Raw genomic sequence first — 15,557 nt, 5'->3', positions numbered from 1 at the left:
CATCAAATTAAATATCTATTACTAAATTTCCTGATGTGTAGATTTTTTGTACCTTTCTCTTACAAATAATAATCTAATATCGAGGTGCTTGGTTTTTATTTCTGCATAATTCTATCAATTTCATTTTCTTTTAAATTTTATATTATACATTATTAATTTGGGAAAAATAAAGAAACCACAGATTATAAGGGAATTACTTTATTAATTAATATTTTGTCCTTGGCCTTTCAAAAGTAAAAATAAAATAAAAAATTAAATAGTAGGTTATTTATTGCAATTGTTCTAGAACAACTGTTGGAAAGATCTATTAAAAACGGATCTTTGACATTAGCTTTCTTTACGTTTCTAGGTAGATAACTTTCTATACACTAATGATAATAATATTAGTCGTAATGCACTGATTCAAACATCAATATCAAAGGAAAATGCTGAATAAATTTAAACCTGGCTAAATCAATTTTTGTTTAAATAAAAAAGATTTCAAATTACAGTAGATCCCTTGTTAAGGGAAATCCCTTCTTATAAAAAAAGTGAAGGCAATATATGTTTGAACACGTAGCAGCCATCGATATTCAGGATAAAGGATATTAAGGGTCTTGAAGGTGTCCCCTTACTAATAGAAGTTCTTCTGTAAAAGATTCCAAAAGTAAGGTGCCTATATATTGAGGGAGAAGAAGAACTGTTAGATTGGGTTGGAGAATAAATCCGTTTTTGCATCATTTCAGGTTGTGGAAAGTTTGATGGAAGATTTAGACATCCAATCAAGAAATCGTTCAAGACTTTGGACAAGTTATGAACGATGTTTCTTTCACCTCACCAGCAGGTCCATTTTGGACCTATATGAAGTAAGAATTTATAAATTCAATATTGGTATATAGATATCTTACAACAATTAGTATTTAGTAATTAAAAGTCAAAAATTGCATGCATTTTTTAATGTTTACCAAAGCTTTTTGATAATTTTTTCAGTAAATTTAAATTTATAAAATGACCCAAAATGTTGAAATCTACATATAGACTGTGTGAATGATTTTATTTTTGAGAATTCAAAACCAAGTCTATTAGGGAAATCATGGTAACAATTAAAAATTAAAACATGTGATAAAATGGAAAAGTTTAAAATTGTTTAAGTTTAAAATTGTTACAATTATTTTTTTTTTTTTCAGAAAGCGTACAACAGCAAAACCAATCTACTGCAGATCATTTTGAGCCAAGCAAGCCTAGACTCATTGCAGATGACTGATGCTTGGATTCTGAACATTATGGGACTTTATCGAACAAACAAAGAAGACAAATCTCCTGAAAAAAGACGTGGACGCAACCCGGAAAAGACAAGGTTGCCTCAACGATGCGAGTCTGGCATTAGCATGACTGATGACCCACCGTCTGCCAGGTCAACTCTGCGTAGAGAGGATTCACAAGTCAGTACAGGCACTATCAGTAGAACGTCCTCGATATCGCCTCCTGAATCAAATTTACTTTCTGAACCAAAATCTGAAAAACGCAAATCTCGAGCAAATCGAAGTAGCGCTATTATCGACGGAATGTATGTTCCAACTATGAGTGCAACTCTACCCGTTGGTGTTGGCCTCCAAATTAACTCTACTGGTAAGGAGAGACTAGTGTCTCCAGAAAGGACATACCCTTCATTGAGTCAGAAAGATAAAATGAACGGTGGAAGCACTCTTCTCTCAAGAATAGTGATAACGCCAGTAACTACGGATGATGGTATAACAGACGATTCTGGTGTTTTTTGTGAACGTTTAAACAATGAACTCTGTAACCAAAATTCACACAAACCATTGAAACTAAAACATTCAACTTTTTATAACGATCATCAACCTAATGGACCAATTTCTTTGTCTGGTATATTATTAAGAGAGATTCCACAATCGATGCCGCGACAAAGAGATGGTATTGATCTGACGGAATTTCTTGAATGTTATGGAACCGCTTTTCAGTACTTAAGCCTTGCTGTCGAGGACAGAGTACCTGTCTCCAAACTCCAATGGTTGTATAGGTGTATAAAGGAAGTGAATACTGTTGCTGAACGAAAATCTAAGCAAATCTCTTGTAAGTAAATGTTTCTGCAGCATATTGCAGAATTGTGCAAGAAACGAAATGTGACTTGATAATTTACAAATAGAGAAATGTAACTTTAAATATCAATGAAATTTAACAATTCTTGCAAAGAGAAAGAAAGGTGATTTCATTGAAAATAATTAAGGATCAATCACAAAGAAGAAAACAACATGATTTGAAATTGCCATAGAAATTTAAGTTCTAGAAAGAAAAAAATGCCACTTCAATTGTCATTTTAATTTAAGAATTGTCCACAAAGAAAGAAATAATGTTACTTGAAATGTCATTAACTTTGAGATTTTTACAAAAAGAATTGAGTTCATCTTTGACATGACTTTGAAATATAATGGAATAATATGACTTAAATGTCATTGAAATTGAAGAATTGTCTAAAAAGAAAGAAATGTGACTTAACTTGTCATTGAAATTTAGTAGTTATCAAACCAGAAAGAATCCTATAAACAATACAATGGAAAACACATCTATTCCAGGGACCCCTATCAAGGTGTCCCCTTAATAGGTGTTCTCCTGCAATTGATATTTAAATAGAGATTTATACTTAAGACTTTTCTTTTGTTTGCTTTGTTCTCAGTAGGTGGTAAAACTCATATGTTGAGTGGTGAAGATCTTTTGACAGCTTTAATACTATTCCTGCTTCATGGTGATCCACGACTTGTGGCCAAGCTCTACTACCACCTCGCGTTCTTGCAAGACTACATGCCGCCGTTCCTTGAGATCAACCAGCATGGGTTCACTGTCACTCAATTTTGGTCAGCGCTTAGTTATCTTCAATGCCAAGTGAAAGTTAGTCTGTCGGAGACTTCGTAGCGGTATGTTACTTAAGCTGGGTTCAAAGATCAACCTCAGGCTGTACTGTATCAAAATTTCTCATTTTTTGTTTGTTCTTTCTCAGTTACCACCAGTTTTGTCGTGGAAAGACTTCATAAAATTGCTGCCAAGTCTTAATTTGTGTTTAGAATAGTATTCAAGTATATGGTGTGCTCTACTTGTGCAGTGGTGGAAACTTAAATACATGCTGTTCAGTACATACAAATCATTGTTCTCTACAATGTGAGCCAATCTTTTATAATTGAAGATCTTGACGACCTCAAGCTGTACTTGATACTATTTTTGCATATTTAATTTAACCAACATAGTGTTTTTGATGACGAAGATGAACAACAATTTTCTATTTTTGTGTTAAATAATAAATTTTAGTTAAATTGCAATCTTACTTTCAGCTGATTTTAGTTTATATTCAGTATTATTATTTTATAAGCTCTATTTTATATAATTTTATCTGAACTTTTATACTTTTCTACGTTAACAAACCATTCCTTTTTTAAAAATCAAAATAATAATGATACAATTACTAATTGTGTATGCTTTGCGTGTAGAACATAAGTTATTGTCTGTGAAACAGATAGTTTGACATTGTACTTGTCGGAAATTATCCTGTTGAATACCATAATAAAATCAGACATTTCTTCAACGTTTCATTTGGATTGCTTAAGGTGGAATAGATACCAGGTCTTTCTTGGTACTATAACCACTCGGCTACCCAACTCCCTACTAATTTCAAATAATGTATCACAGTAGGTGTTTTTAGGGCAAACGTACAGTAGGCTTATACTGTTTGTATGAGAATCATAGAGCAAGTCTCAGCCATGAACCCATGCAATAGAAACAGCTATGAGTTCCTATCACCACTTGGCTTTTCTCTCACTCGATATGTTTTTATTTTTATAATGCCAGTAATAATAAAATAAATTGTTTAAAATTGTTGATCAATTTAAACATAAAATCTTGAATAGGATAATCATTCTTAAATTTCTTGGATACAATTTTTTTTGTATAATAATTTTAAAATAATTTATTTATCTACTTACAATGGCCTTAATCAGCCAAACTTATTTATTTATTTAATATTGTGTGTGATACTTCATATATATTATTTAAATACGTCTACTTGTTTTAGCTTAATTTTGCACCAACTTCATAATTTGGACATAACTTGTTTTCACTTATTGTCTTTTATCATCTATATTATGAGGCTATTTCACCCATTATTGCTGTATAAATCCTTCCTCCATAGTTTTCCCATCTTTTTCTTACTATACAATATTTCTTGATGTCATAGACCCATCTTTTTCTTGTCATTATCATCCAGTTTTTTTTCTGCCACTCAATAACTATATACATCTTGTCTGTTCTGTGTGTGTTTCCAGTCCATCTCCATTCCATTATATTTTCTCTAAAATGTAATTTGTTATTTTTTTTATTCTTCCAATGAAACTAGTCCAGTTGTTTGGACATGTTGAAGAAGAATTTTGGCAGATCTTATACTGATGCTGCATTTGTTTTATTTAGTTAATTTTGTATTTTGTTAAACAATTACTAGTTCATTTTTATATTACTATAAAATTTGTTTTCTTTTTATTTCTTAGTTTAATAATATTAGTTTTCTGTATTTGGGTTACTATTGATAATTAGGTCGCAATAACTGCTGTATGTTTGGCGATGACATCATTATGAATGTCTATATTTAAAACAGAAAATATAATATATAATTCTATATTTTTTCTGTATCATAGTGTAACATAGTAACAAATAACTTAACGTTGAAGATTGATCAAAATAAGATGTATAGTTTATGTATAAAATGTCTTTAACTACCACAAAGTTACTAAATAAAATAACTCTAACAAATTTTCTCAATACTGTATCTAACATTTTGGAATTATTTTTCATAGGAAAATTCTGTGATACAGCATCACATGTGACTAATATTATGTACCCACTGTATCTGCAATTATGGCAGTATCTTTCCGTTATAGTTCTATGATACAGTCTCACATTTATCATAAGGGACTTCTGTACCTACCTTATGAACACATTAATGTGTTCTTATGACACATGCCTCACATGTGGCACTGTATCACAGAGTTTGTCTATGATACTGTAATTTTGTAATTTTCAAAATGCATTACAAATCATGTGGTCTATCATTGAAACAAAAAACTACTTATCTCCTTCGCTTTTTTTACTGTTTTAATGTTTTAATTAAAACTGCTTAAAAAATCAATTAAAATAATGTTATTAATTAATTAAATACATATCAAGTGTTGTGATTATTGTTTTAAAACTAACTTTTTAAACTAAATTATTACTAAATTCTTTCTTTCGTACAAAAATGTATTTTGATACTTGGAACAAAGTAAATAATTTATAACAATAATTTTATTCTTGCATACTTTATAAAGAATATTCCAAATTGTACAGTGTCAATAGATAAATGTAAATAATATATAAAGATACAATGACAGATTGCTTAAACTTTAGAAGCTTTAAATATTATATGGCCTAATTTTATTTGCTCTTTAAAAAGTATAAAATACCTTGAAATAATAGGCTATGTTTGATGGTTCAAAATTAATAAGTTTAGCTTTTTTTCGTGGTTTTACAGTTGAATATTCAACACGTATCTCTGTCTACACTATCGTACTAGTTTGACAAAGAAAATGTGATGTACCCAAACATGGTAGTGATATGACATCATCATGTCCATGGGCACATCACATAAAGTTTGATAGTGTAGACAGAGCTTTACTTTACAATGTGTGGTGCTGGTTATCACGTTTTAATAATAGGGTAGGCCTAGGTGTATCCAGTAAGGGTACTCCTGTTAGGGCTTCATCCAGAGCCTTTTAAAAAGCAGAGAGGGAGCTCATATTAATAATGTTTCTTTTTTTTTCCAAAGCACCTGGATATATTATCCTGCTAGGCGAGTTTTCAGAATGTTCATCACCTGGTGTGATTTACATTGTTTTTTCAGATGTGCATGCTATACATAGTGATTGTGCTGGTAATTTATTCAGAATAAAATTCAGTGTTGCAAAATGATAAAGCTTGGCCTACTGCTGTGTTTCATTTTCTGTTGTGATGTTTACTTCCGTTTCAAGGGCTCTGCCAAGAAGTTGGATACACTTGGTTATTAGTCTCATTGTCCTTATAATTGAAAACGCTGTTTCATAGAGACAACAACAGTATTCCCCCTCCCCTCCCCCTCCATAACACCACCCCACTTGTGTATTGCTACTTACTGAAATAACAATCAAATTGTCTCGGCTTTGAGAGAACAATAATTGTTCATTGCAGATCCAAAATATACCTGGATGTTTTAATTTATTTTCAGAATAAAAAAATCATCTATCGAAAATAAACATCACATTCCCTCTATCAGACTCTCTTGATATTTTTTTTCATTGATTTATTTTGTGATCCCTGCACATCATGTTACAATTACACTCTTACACTTTTTTTTTTTTTTTTAACATTACTTTTGCAAGTTAGATCAAAAAGATGATTTTAGAATATTTACTAATTATGTCTTTTGAGCTTGTAAACTATTAATTTTCTTTTTTTTTCCATGTTAAGAAATAAAAGTGCTAAGACTAAAATAAAGAGGGTTGGGCTAAAAAAAGTTGTCACACTATAGAGGGCAGCATCAACATATTTTTGCACGCATGAATGATTTGTAAACATTTTGTTTTGAACATTTCGCGCGCTAAACTGACAGCTGTGTTTTTTAATAATTAAATGCAAAAATATGGCCGAATCAGCAATGATTGACAACTACGATATTTCTTATGAATTAGAAGCATTAAAGGCAATTTTCAGTGGAGATGGAGAATTTACCGAGTTGTCAGATTTAAGTACGATTCACACAATAATTAATCCAATCATTTTTATTTAGCCTACCTAATTCTAGGCCTACTAGTAGCCTATAGGCTAGCTAGGGCCTGGCCCAGCTGGCCTACTGTAGGCCTAGATAGGCCTAACTAGGCCTAGCCTAGGCCTACTAGACGTAAAATTAAGCCGAAGGCTATGCCTAGGCCTACTTCCTTTCCATTCTTCAGTCTGTGGCCTAGGCTGGCCGGGTAATTACTACTACTACTGCTGGGCTGTTTGGGGCCACATTTTGGGGATCTGGCATTATTTTTCCCAATCTGGCATTATTTGAGACACATCACAGACAGGATACGGCCGGCATAATTTAAATGTTATCAATGGCAACGCTGGGCCCACCCCAGGCCTATTATACCTACTAATAGGACTAGTAGGCTAGTTAGGAGTCTACTTAATAATAATAATAACTACTGTACTACTACTACTACTGTTCATATTCATATGAAGATCGTTTAAAGTTTCTTGGCCTAACAACCTTGTATGACAGAAGAATTCGAGGTGACCTGATTGAAGCATATAAAATTGTTAAAGATTTCGAGGGTGTAGCCAAGGATGACTTTTTCCAAATGAGAAGTAACATTAGCAGAATTACTCGAGGGCATCACCTGAGATTTTTCAAGCCTACTTTCCATAAAGGATTGAACTGTAGAAGACATACCTTTTCGCAATGAGTAATAAACCATTGGAACAGTTTACCAGCCGACGTTGTCAATTCTGAGACCGCTAATACCTTCAAGAATCGCATCGACACAATGTAGTTGATATGGGGTTTAAAAAGGCACATCGCCTAAACTTTCCCATTATAACTAAACTAAACTAAACTACTAGTCTAGGACTAGGCCTAGGCCTATTTATTATTAATATCACAGTCACCTAAATAAGCCTAAAATCTGAAATAAGTTAGAAAAGAACAACAACTCAAGTATGTATATATTAAATAAATGTTTATCAAATTTCAGATTCACCAAACAAGTTGTTTAGAATTCAAATAAAATTAGAAGAAATCAATCATGGTCGCCCTGTAAACCTACAAATAACATTTACTCTGCCTCGAGATTACCCAAATAATTTGCCTGATATTTCCCTTTCATCAACTGAACTCAATCGCAAATTCCTCGATTCTTTGAAACATGACTTGTTGGTGCATTCTGAAGACTTGAGGTCACAACCTATGATAATGGATCAGGTAATGTGGGTGCAAGAAAATGCAGGAAAGTACATACAGACAGAAGCAGCATCTGTGGAGGTCGCTGGTTCAAGCTCTCAGGCTGGTAAATTTAATTAAAATTTTAATATTTTCCAACTATATACTATGCACATCTCCAATAACAGACAAGTCTTATATACATGTCAAGTTTGAGGTTGCTGCTGGCTTAAAATTTTCCATCCTAAATTGAGACAACATTTTTTCAAGCTATTTGAAAAAATAAATTGAGATTGGTGAAAAAGCGCAAGATTTTTGGTGCTTGTGGTTGTGAGTGAGCCTCATGCCAGCAGAAGTGTAGGGCTTGACCAATATCTAAAAGCCTGTTTGTTTTCCCTACAGTACAATCAATAATTAATTTAGTTCTTTTCCCATTAAACGCAACGCAATGACGGCGCAATACAAGTGAGTTGAACAATCACAGTTGAGATGATCTGTTGCATCATGATTGATCAAATTACTTGCAATGCGTTGTATATCTATGTTGCATTGGAACCTTGACATTAATGATCTGTCTACACAATCAAACTTTATGTAACAAAAAAATGTGATGTGCCTATGGACACGATGATGTCATATTACTACCATGTTTGGGTACATCAAACTTTTTTTGTCAAACTAGTTTGATAGTGAAGACAGCTTATAGTGACCACTTCTATTCATAGATTCTTTTCACTTTGATACAAATTTAGGTGTGAACCATGATATTATGATGCGCTTTTAATCACTAATACAATGGTTTTTTTTCATGTTTTGTGAATGATGAACTATAAATTATATTTTTTTTTATTAGGGTGTACAGTACTATGTCAACTTGATCACATGCGGGCTCGAACCAAGTATTGTAAGAAGCTTTGTAAGTGGGCACTCGACCTGTCAGTCAGAGGTGGAATATTCTTTGTGAAAAACTTGATATTTATATTACTTAATGGTAGCCAAATAAATGTTAAGGCAAGTATTTTAAATCCGAATATTTTGACACTAAAATCACTAAAAGCTAACTTAAAAATTACCATTTTTTTTACTGCACAATCTAATGCTAAAAATTAAGCATTATCGCTATAACTGTTGTGACCAGGCCCCATATTCTTTTTTTTTGTAAGTTGCACTCAACCTGAAATGTGTTGCTCCTCCTAAACTGGTACCACTTCAATTTCCCCTTTAGTCATTTGGCTATGTCAAAATGAAAAATTTTGCAAAAATGTGTTTGTAGACAACTCCTTTTACTTCAACCAAATGCCGTATTCATTATTTCACGAACTAGATTGGATGTATAATTGCTACTTACAATATTTGTTCACTTTGTTTCAATTTCAGGAGTTTTTAGTGAGATTGAAAACTCAAAACGTAGATGTGGACTCACATGGAAAAAGTTGTAAAGAACGAATGATGAAAGTTTTGGTTGATTTACTGTACCTTCAAGCACTTTACTGTAAGTACACAATGAAAAAGTATTTTTAAGTGACCTCACTGGGCTGGTACAGTAAGCCAGTATCTTCACTCCATGGGCTAAACTAGAATTAATACTTGGGAGATATTTAGGAATTGAACACTAGATCCTTTTTTCACATTCATCATGATAAGAATTTACATTGTAGTTTTTGATTAATTGAGAATTTCCTTCAAATCCTATTGGTATTCATTCTTCAGGGGTTCTTGTTATATTCATTGGTTTGGCAGGTGTATCAAGAATAATCTACAATTTATGCATACTGTATATTCCCTGTGGTAATTTTTGGTTTCATACTGTACATAATGTGCCTTTGGAACAAAATCAAATATTCTAAAACAAAGATTTTTTTTTAAATGTCTCAATAAATGTATATTAAGCTGTAAGAATTTTAAGTTTTTTGATGTAGCTTGATTTTGAAAATGCTTGTCATAGTCTCTGTCTACACTATCAAACTTTTTGTGACAAAAAATGTGATGCACCCATGTATACCTGTTAGTGGTGGTTTCATTGCTGTTGGTTGACAACTGAATAAAATAAATAAAATGGGCATGATGATATCATATCACCTCCATATTAAGGCATATCACTACCGTAGCTTAATAGTGTAGAAACTGTGTGTGACAAAAAAAAATGCGATGTGCCCAAATATGGACACTACTATATTTGGGTTCATTTAAACTTTTTTTGTCAAACTAGTTTGATAGTGTAGACAGAGCTTAAGTATATCTTGCAGTCATGCATTTCATAAACATTTTGAATGCAGGAGGCCATCCCACACAATGCGAGATTGTGTTTAGTAATTAAAGGTTGTTAAAATGTCAATGTACTAAACAGCAGATGTGCAGTTAGTCTTTGAGAATTCCATGTATCATGTCTAATTGGGTAATTCATCCATGGTTAAGACATGGTACTTGAACTAATATGATTAATTTAAGTTAAAATGTTATAGGAGGGCTGTCTTTTGTTTTAGTATTAGGCCCTCTACAGATTCACACAGCTGTAGTAAAAATCAACTAATGATGAGCAGGCTAGGAGGCGATTACAAGTGTGCCTAGTTCTGTGTCTTTTGTGGGCATTGGCTTATAGCGTAAATGTCCCATTAGAAGGACCAGGCATTCATGACGGTATAAAATACATAACTGTATTGTTATTACATATAATTAATTATTCCTACTAATCTACATAATAATAAAATATAGTACAGTTATTATTTACAAATAGCCTATAAATAATAATAATAACAATAACTAAGATAAGTAATATTAAACAAGTAAATTAATGAAAACGAAAGTACAAGAATATTGAATATAATAATAAATTAATGAAAATAAATGATGATATATAAATATAACCATTTATAAACAATTTACATATATTGTGATAAATTATATTAATAGGTATACATTTTTTCATTATCATCATTGCCTATGGCAATAGTAATCGTTTGTGCGTCATGTGTAATAATAATTTAAAGATGTATTGTCCAACAAAAAATATGAAAAATGAAGATTTATTTCAATAGGCCATTTCGCAGTTACTGTATTAATAATTGATTAATTTTAATCACTTCTGTAAAAAAATTATAATGTTTTTACTTATAAAAAGAAAAAAGAAATGGTTAAATTCAACCAAAACCAGTCAATTTGAATATTTGTTGCATTAAATTACAGTTTCAGTTAAATAAATATTTTTTCAATTTTTGTTCAAATTAATAATAATATTTTTTTAGGGGGACAAAAATTAATGGAAAAATAATAATACAAACAACAATAAATCATTTATGAAACATTACTTATCAGATTGTGATAAATTATATTGTCTTGCTTACTGTAAAAGATAAAAGATGGATATGTATGCATTTATCACAACAATAGTCAAAGTCAAAACTATGAGTATCATGCTACATTTATTTAATAATCATGTGCACATTCATTTATAATTGATTGATGGAAACGGGCACCATTATAAGTAAAACTTTAAGATATGATATCCTATGAATAACAATTCAATATTGGAAAAAAAGAACACTATTGGAAGGGCTAGTGTTGCTCGAAAGCTCTGCAATTTTTTCTGGCTGTTTTACTATCGTTTTGTATAGCTTTTGCTTATTCAGTTTCCCACTGATACCTACAGCATTGTCATTTTTTTTTAGTAAATTGCCTTTGGATTTAACAACATGTAGGCCTGTGTTCATGAAAGGAGACATCTTTAGTCCTGGACTAACTATCTGTATTAATAATAAGTATATTATATCATGTAGTATCCTGCTATAGCATCTTGCCTAAAAACAAACATTAATGGCATGCACTGAAGGAGTCTTGACCTCCGACCCTCTTACAAGTTTAATTAGTAAAGTACATAGATAATAGATAAATGATCTGTCTTACGAATAACTTTTTATTTTGTAAAATCTTACTATTTTATTCTTTTAGTGAATTGACTGATTTGGAGATGTTTGAATATGAAGACATGTCTGAATTAGATGAAAAATTCACAAGATTGGGGCTACAAGATATATACAGTTCCCACATAAAACAGCTATGCTAGTCAAAATGGAAAAAAACACCTTTAAAATACCAACTGCCATCAATATGTAAGTATAGTATATGTATTATTTATTTTCTTAATCATTATTTTATTAATGTTTTTTTATAGATCTGTAATATATTTATATTAGATTTGAATAAATGTATTTTGAACATAAATCATTCAATACTTTATTATTATAATTCATCAAAATCATGTAACATTTATTATAGTATTATTGCCATTTATAATAAATACAGTTATTAAATTGTTATTATTATTGTACAGTATATTTTCTTATTAAGAACAACATATATAATAACAAGTCCATTACAAAAGAATGACACACAAAAAATAATTATTTTATTGAACGATATATATATATATATTGTTGTTGCAGAATAACAAAATGTTTTGCCATTTTTTGTATTCTTGTGCAGGTTGGTGCAAAATTAACACAATACTGTAAATGTAGAGCATGCTATCTATCTTTCAGCATTTTGCCAATTATTTTACTTAATTTTTTATTTTATTAATTTTCGGCAAACACAAAGCAAGAAATTGCTTGATTGCGCCAAGGAGTGACTAACAGCTTCTACTGTATTACTAATTAGGCCTGCCACTATATATAATACTAAAAAACAATAAATTAAAAAAATTGATATATAAAAGTATACTGTAGTTTATATGGTTCTAAAATAATTTTTAAATCTTTAAAATGTAGCTAGCTTTCACATAAAACTTTATTTCTAACATCAGCCAGTATCGTATTGCACTATGAATAATATGATAATACTGTATGAACAAAATAAAAATTTCTTTTAAAATCTTTATTGTGTTTATTATCATTGTCCTCTAGTAGCCTAAGTCATGACACATATTTCTCTGGGAGCTATAAAATATCAATTAAGCAACTGATAAGCGTGTTAATTATTGTCTTGACCCGACTGTTGACACGTTGATCCCATTTTGTCAATCATCACACACTTCTTGCAGGCTTCGCAGATGGTTTGTACGTAAAGGTTATCTTGCAAATTAAGTATAATAATTCTCCCTTATTCTATTCGCCAAAAAAATATACAGTTGTAGAGAATCAACCATACAAACACATTTTTATTGACGCGTTAATATTATATTTTTAAATTTCCTTAGTTTTAATCTTAGTGAAAGTATTTATTCTGGTTTTGTCCGAGTGAATAATGTTGCTTTCCACTTTAAAAAAAAAAGTATGTATTGTAGTATAGTCATAAAACCTTTCATTAAAAAAAAAATAGCTTTATGCTTTACCACAAAAATGTCTTTTATTTCTATTAATTTTTATTGATATGTGGACATTTTATCATTTACATTCCTTCTTATTTGAGACTAGATGACCTTTAATATTATATTAATATAATTCAGCATTTTGCCAATTATTTTGCTTAATTTTTTATTTTATTAATTTTCGACAAACACAAAGCAAGAAATTGCTTGATTGCGCCAAGGAGTGACTAACAACAGCTTCTGTTGCTAATTAGGCATGCCACTATTATAATACTAAAAAAACAATAAATTAAAAAAATCAATAAATAAAAATATACTTGTTTATATGGTTCTAAAATATATAGTTCTAGAATATAGAATAAAAGACATTTTTGTGGTAAAGCAAAAATGTCTTTTATTTCTATTAATTTTTATTGATATGTTGACATTTTATCATACATTCCTTCTTATTTGAGACTAGATGACCTTTAATATTATTCTAAGCTGTCTGACCAATGGTAAAACTGACCATCAATTACCCTACATAACTACAATATTTTATGACAATTGTCCTTTGACCCCTATATTTTTCTGAAGTATTTTTATAGATTAATAAGTAAAATAATAATGCCCAGCCATGCTTTGATTTCTAGGAAAGGCTGACTAAAGGCAGCTGTCGAACAGACCTGTTATAGTTCGATACAGTTTGTTTCGGTGAACGTGCAAATCGGTTGAGAAAAATTGAACAGTTGACGTAATTTATATTAATAAGGATAATATTTGGTAGACTAGACGGCATTTTAAAGAATTCAGAATGTCATTAGTTTGCGATTGTATAATATTTTTCATTTGTAGAGCTCTTTTGTTTTTTTTAAATATTGATTTGTAACTAAAAGACCGCATTACAAAAGAATGTCTCTATTTTTACAATTGTTTCTACATTTTGACATTTTTAGAAGTGTAGAACCCCTATTCAGGGGACACTTTTCTGTGAAACAAATTAGGGGAAATATGTTTATACCACTGCAGATCCCCTATTCAAGTGACATGTCTCATATCACTTTTATTGATCACATTTGAATAATCATCATTATCATCATCATCATCATTATTATCACCTATCATTATCACCATCATTTATCACCATAATCATCACCATCATCATCACCATCATTATCAACGTCATCATTATCATTATTATCACCATTATCATCACCATTATCATCATCATTATTATCATCATTATCATCATCATTATCAACATCATCATTATCATCATCATCATCATTGTCTTCATCATCTTTCATCATCAAGAGGAGATATAGGCCTACTATTCTTAACAGGTAAGATAATCACAATAACATAGAGGCATACTGTAGAGGTTTGTCCCAAATATTCCATTTAAGATATTTTCTCCAGAGGTCTGTCTCTACAGTATATTAAAATAGTAATTTGAACTTAAATAGGGATTTCACTCAGGGGCCTAATAATCGTGAAATGAAATGCTGAACTTCACCTAATTTCCTACCCTTTGCACTGTAATTTTTGAAAATTAGGGAAGAGATTGGGGACAGGGATGTACAGAAGAAGTAATAATAATAATAGTTCATTCTTATATAGCACATATAAGCACGCTCTCAATGCGCTGAACATTATTACCCCAGTTATTTTTTTGGATCAAACACGTATGGAAACATACTCCCATAATGCAGCTAGTAATCAGCGCAAAGGTGTGTCTTGATCTAAACCGGGTACCCATTTATACACCTGGGTAGAGAGAGGCAAACGCAAGTAAAGTATCTTGCCTAAGAATACAAGCAATGCGACGAGAATTGGATTCGAACCTCGATCTCATGACCAGTAGTCGAACGTCAAACACACTGCGCCACACGCCCTCACCCTTTTTGATAATAGTAGATGATTTGTGGGATAATGTCCAATAGTGCATGTACCTAAATGCTTTTATTATAGCACACAATTTGTATATACTGCAATAGTACATGACTAGAGTTATAGGTTAAGTATGTGTTAAGTTAAGATTTATAGACTTCCCATGATAAAAGCTTCAGTTTATAGTCTGTGCAAATAAGTGGCACACTTATCAAGTACTAATGCAATGCGATACCAAATAAAGCTGTCGGCATATTGATAGCAGGCCATTAGGCTGGCAATAGGTTTTATCAATTGGTCAATACAATAATGAATTAATGCATGGAGTCTTTTAATCTGTTTGTGGTTTATGGATCAAAAGAGTATATTCATGGTAACATAGGAATCCAGTTATCTTGACTGTGTTATGTT

At 31.1% G+C, this 15,557-nt stretch overlaps 2 protein-coding genes across 4 annotated transcripts in view; both read left to right on the top strand.

Annotated features, from left to right (window-relative positions):
• Nucleotides 1-6,128, top strand: part of LOC140040115 (uncharacterized) — a 33,599-nt gene extending 27,471 nt beyond the window's left edge. The window contains exons 15-17 of one of the 3 annotated variants that reach the window (XM_072085797.1): nt 726-845; nt 1,167-2,073; nt 2,678-6,128. In XM_072085797.1, coding sequence (XP_071941898.1) covers nt 726-845; nt 1,167-2,073; nt 2,678-2,910 — 1,260 coding nt within the window. In that variant the 3' untranslated portion in view covers nt 2,911-6,128. Of the gene's footprint in view, nt 1-725; nt 846-1,166; nt 2,074-2,674 lie in introns of all 3 variants that reach the window. The other 2 variants (XM_072085796.1, XM_072085798.1) reach the window with 2 other exon arrangements.
• A 543-nt stretch (nt 6,129-6,671) lies between these two features.
• The window catches only part of LOC140039526 (RWD domain-containing protein 3-like), a 36,873-nt gene continuing 27,987 nt past the window's right edge, over nt 6,672-15,557 (top strand). Inside the window, exons 1-5 of the mRNA XM_072085136.1 lie at nt 6,672-6,797; nt 7,791-8,102; nt 8,829-8,986; nt 9,353-9,467; nt 11,921-12,081. Of these exons, the coding sequence (XP_071941237.1) occupies nt 6,692-6,797; nt 7,791-8,102; nt 8,829-8,986; nt 9,353-9,467; nt 11,921-11,928 (699 nt within the window). The 5' untranslated portion in view covers nt 6,672-6,691 and the 3' untranslated portion in view covers nt 11,929-12,081. The remainder of the gene's footprint in view (nt 6,798-7,790; nt 8,103-8,828; nt 8,987-9,352; nt 9,468-11,920; nt 12,082-15,557) is intronic.

Source organism: Antedon mediterranea, chromosome 2 (assembly GCF_964355755.1).
Source record: "Antedon mediterranea chromosome 2, ecAntMedi1.1, whole genome shotgun sequence".
Taxonomy (NCBI): domain Eukaryota; kingdom Metazoa; phylum Echinodermata; class Crinoidea; order Comatulida; family Antedonidae; genus Antedon; species Antedon mediterranea.
Note: the sequence above shows the minus strand (reverse complement) of the source record. Positions and strands in the feature narration are given on the sequence as shown.